Source organism: Bombina bombina, chromosome 5 (assembly GCF_027579735.1).
Source record: "Bombina bombina isolate aBomBom1 chromosome 5, aBomBom1.pri, whole genome shotgun sequence".
Lineage (NCBI taxonomy): Eukaryota > Metazoa > Chordata > Amphibia > Anura > Bombinatoridae > Bombina > Bombina bombina.
Genome location: NC_069503.1, coordinates 12340034 through 12344245, shown reverse-complemented (window position 1 = coordinate 12344245; position 4212 = coordinate 12340034). Strand labels below are relative to the sequence as shown.

The 4212-nt window shown below is 37.5% G+C and overlaps 1 protein-coding gene across 1 annotated transcript in view; it reads right to left on the bottom strand.

The window, feature by feature from the left end:
- Nucleotides 1-1832, bottom strand: part of LOC128659669 (mitochondrial potassium channel ATP-binding subunit-like) — a 343891-nt gene extending 342059 nt beyond the window's left edge. The window contains exon 1 of the mRNA XM_053713238.1: nt 1740-1832. Coding sequence (XP_053569213.1) covers nt 1740-1792 — 53 coding nt within the window. The 5' untranslated portion in view covers nt 1793-1832. The remainder of the gene's footprint in view (nt 1-1739) is intronic.
- Between the last annotated feature and the right edge of the window lie 2380 nt (nt 1833-4212).

Genomic DNA, 4212 nt, shown 5'->3' with positions numbered 1-4212 from the left:
ACATTATTAGATTATATATTAATATCAGGCTGTGTAACATCTATATAAACTAGTGTGCATTGTAGTGTCCTGCTATACAGACGCTGAAGGGTTAATAATATAACATTATTAGATTATATATTAATATCAGGCTGTGTAACATCTATATAAACTAGTGTGCATTGTAGTGTCCTGCTATACAGACGCTGAAGGGTTAATAATATAACATTATTAGATTATATATTAATATCAGGCTGTGTAACATCTATATAAACTAGTGTGCATTGTAGTGTCCTGCTATACAGACGCTGAAGGGTTAATAATATAACATTATTAGATTATATATTAATATCAGGCTAACATCTATATAAACTAGTGTGCATTGTAGTGTCCTGCTATACAGACGCTGAAGGGTTAATAATATAACATTATTAGATTATATATTAATATCAGGCTATGTAACATCTATATAAACTAGTGTGCATTGTAGTGTCCTGCTATACAGATGCTGAAGGGTTAATAATATAACATTATTAGATTATATATTAATATCAGGCTGTGTAACATCTATATATAAACTAGTGTGCATTGTAGTGTCCTGCTATACAGATGCTGAAGGGTTAATAATATAACATTATTAGATTATATATTAATATCAGGCTGTGTAACATCTATATAAACTAGTGTGCATAGTAGTGTCCCGCTATACAGATGCTGAAGGGTTAATAATATAACATTATTAGATTATATATTAATATCAGGCTGTGTAACATCTATATAAACTAGTGTGCATTGTAGTGTCCTGCTATACAGATGCTGAAGGGTTAATAATATAACATTATTAGATTATATATTAATATCAGGCTATGTAACATCTATATAAACTAGTGTGCAGTGTAGTGTCCTGCTATACAGATGCTGAAGGGTTAATAATATAACATTATTAGATTATATATTAATATCAGGCTGTGTAACATCTATATATAAACTAGTGTGCATTGTGGTATCTATATGGCTCACATGAACTAGCAGGCTCCTGTTGTGAATAACTAATAAAGCATGTGAGGCTGTCTGTAGTGGCTTAGACACAGGGAGAGATTTAGAGGTGTAATTGTTATAAAGTCTATTAATATAACAGTTATCTATATGGCTCACATGAACTAGCAGGCTCCTGATGTGAATAACTAATAATTGCTATAAAGTCTATTAATATAACAGTTATCTATATGGCTCACATGAACTAGCAGGATCCTGTTGTGAATAACTAGCATATTAATATAACAATGATGAATGTGCACTGCTGGGGATGGGTAGTAAAGGTTTAGCTATCTTTTTAAACAAGAACAAGTTTAGTGTAGACTGTCTCTTTAACAAAGGTAAGCAAGAGAACAATATAGAAATGGATTTAGAATGTACTTGATCACCTGTATCTCTCCTGCCCCTTTAAGACATCAGTATTGTTACACAGGTGTAGTGATCAGAGGTCTAGTGTGGGTCACTAACGTGCCAGGGAACCACATGACAAGTAACTGCGGAACATGATGGCTAGTGTGTGTGCAGCGCAGTGATCTCTGGGAAATGTAGTGCTGCATGCTTTCACAAATTCATGTCACGCGAAACAAAAACTACAATTCCCAACGCGCTTCACGAACAATTTCCTATAATACATAGCGCGACCAAAGAACTACATTTCCCAGCACGCCCCTGTTTTACTCTGTCAGTCTGTTTCCCGTCCTGTATTCCCCACAGGCGCAGATTACCGTGCTCTGGGCGGGCAGCGGCGGAGACCACACTGCAGAAGATGTGTGAGCATGGCGGGAGGGGTGGCTCTCACCAAGGTAAGAGCAGCTGAATGACAGACCGTGACACCGGTATCACACCCCTCCCTTTCCTATAGAAGACACGCCTCCCGGTGACGATGATCCGTCTGATTGGTTCCTCGGTAATCATGTGAGATAATCAATGTTACAACAAGTACATTTGTGGGTCAGTGACCTTAAGTGTGGTGCTGTGTACTAGAGTTTGCTGTGTATGTTACATGACATGAGTAGGTTACATGACATGAGTAGGTTACATGCCATGAGTAGGTTACATGTGTGCTGTGTATGTTACATGTGTGCTGTGTATGTTACATGTGTGCTTTGTATGTTACATGTGTGCTGTGTATGTTACATGTTTGCTGTGTATGTTACATGACATGAGTAGGTTACATGACATGAGTAGGTTACATGCCATGAGTAGGTTACATGCCATGAGTAGGTTACATGTGTGCTGTGTATGTTACATGACATGAGTAGGTTACATGACATGAGTAGGTTACATGACATGAGTAGGTTACATGACATGAGTAGGTTACATGTGTGCTGTGTATGTTACATGACATGAGTAGGTTACATGACATGAGTAGGTTACATGACATGAGTAGGTTACATGACATGAGTAGGTTACATCACATGAGTAGGTTACATATGTGCTGTGTATGTTACATGACATGAGTAGGTTACATGACATGAGTAGGTTACATGCCATGAGTAGGTTACATGTGTGCTGTGTATGTTACATGACATGAGTAGGTTACATGACATGAGTAGGTTACATGACATGAGTAGGTTACATGCCATGAGTAGGTTACATGTGTGCTGTGTATGTTACATGACATGAGTAGGTTACATGACATGAGTAGGTTACATGACATGAGTAGGTTACATGTGTGCTGTGTATGTTACATGTTTGCTGTGTATGTTACATGACATGAGTAGGTTACATGACATGAGTAGGTTACATGACATGAGTAGGTTACATCACATGAGTAGGTTACATCACATGAGTAGGTTACATGTGTGCTGTGTATGTTACATGACATGAGTAGGTTACATGACATGAGTAGGTTACATGACATGAGTAGGTTACATCACATGAGTAGGTTACATGTGTGCTGTGTATGTTACATGTTTGCTGTGTATGTTACATGACATGAGTAGGTTACATGTGTGCTCTGTATGTTACATGTGTGCTGTGTATGTTACATGAGTATGTTACATGTGTGCTGTGTATGTTACATGAGTATGTTACATGTGTGCTGTGTATGTTACATGTGTGCTGTGTATGTTACATGAGTATGGTACATGTGTGCTGTGTATGTTACATGTGTGCTGTGTATGTTACATGTGTGCTGTGTATGTTACATGACATGAGTAGGTTACATGTGTGCTCTGTATGTTACATGTGTACTGTGTATGTTAAATGAGTATGTTACATATGTGCTGTGTATGTTACATGAGTATGTTACATGTGTGCTGTGTATGTTACATGAGTATGTTACATGTGTGCTGTGTATGTTACATGAGTATGTTACATGTGTGCTGTGTATGTTACATGAGTATGTTACATGTGTGCTGTGTATGTTAAATGAGTATGTTACATATGTGCTGTGTATGTTACATGAGTATGTTACATGTGTGCTGTGTATGTTACATGAGTATGTTACATGTGTGCTGTGTATGTTACATGAGTATGATACATGTGTGCTGTGTATGTTACATGCGTATGTTACATGTGTGCTGTGTATGTTACATGTGTGCTGTGTATGTTACATGACACGAGTATGTTACATGTGTGCTGTGTATTTTACATGACATGAGTAGGTTACATGTGTGCTCTGTATGTTACATGACATGAGTATGTTACATGTGTGCTGTGTATGTTACATGACACGAGTAGGTTACATGTGTGCTCTGTATGTTACATGACACAAATATATTACATGTGTGCTGTGTATGTTACATGTGTGCTGTGTATGTTACATGACATGAGTAGGTTACATGTGTGCTGTGTATGTTACATGTGTGCTGTGTATGTTACATGTGTGCTGTATATGTTACATGACATGAGTAGGTTACATGTGTGCTCTGTATGTTACATGTGTACTGTGTATGTTACATGAGTATGTTACATGTGTGCTGTGTATGTTACATGAGTATGTCACATGTGTGCTGTGTATGTAACATGAGTATGTTACATGTTTGCTGTGTAGGTGAGTAGGTTACATGTGTGCTCTGTATGTTACATGACACGAATATGTTACATGTGTGCTGTGTATGTTACATGAGCATGTTACATGTGTGCTATGTATGTTACATGAGTATGTTACATGTGTGTTGTGTATGTTACATGGCACGAGTATGTTACATATGTGCTGTGTATGTTACATGCATGCTGTGTATGTTACATGAG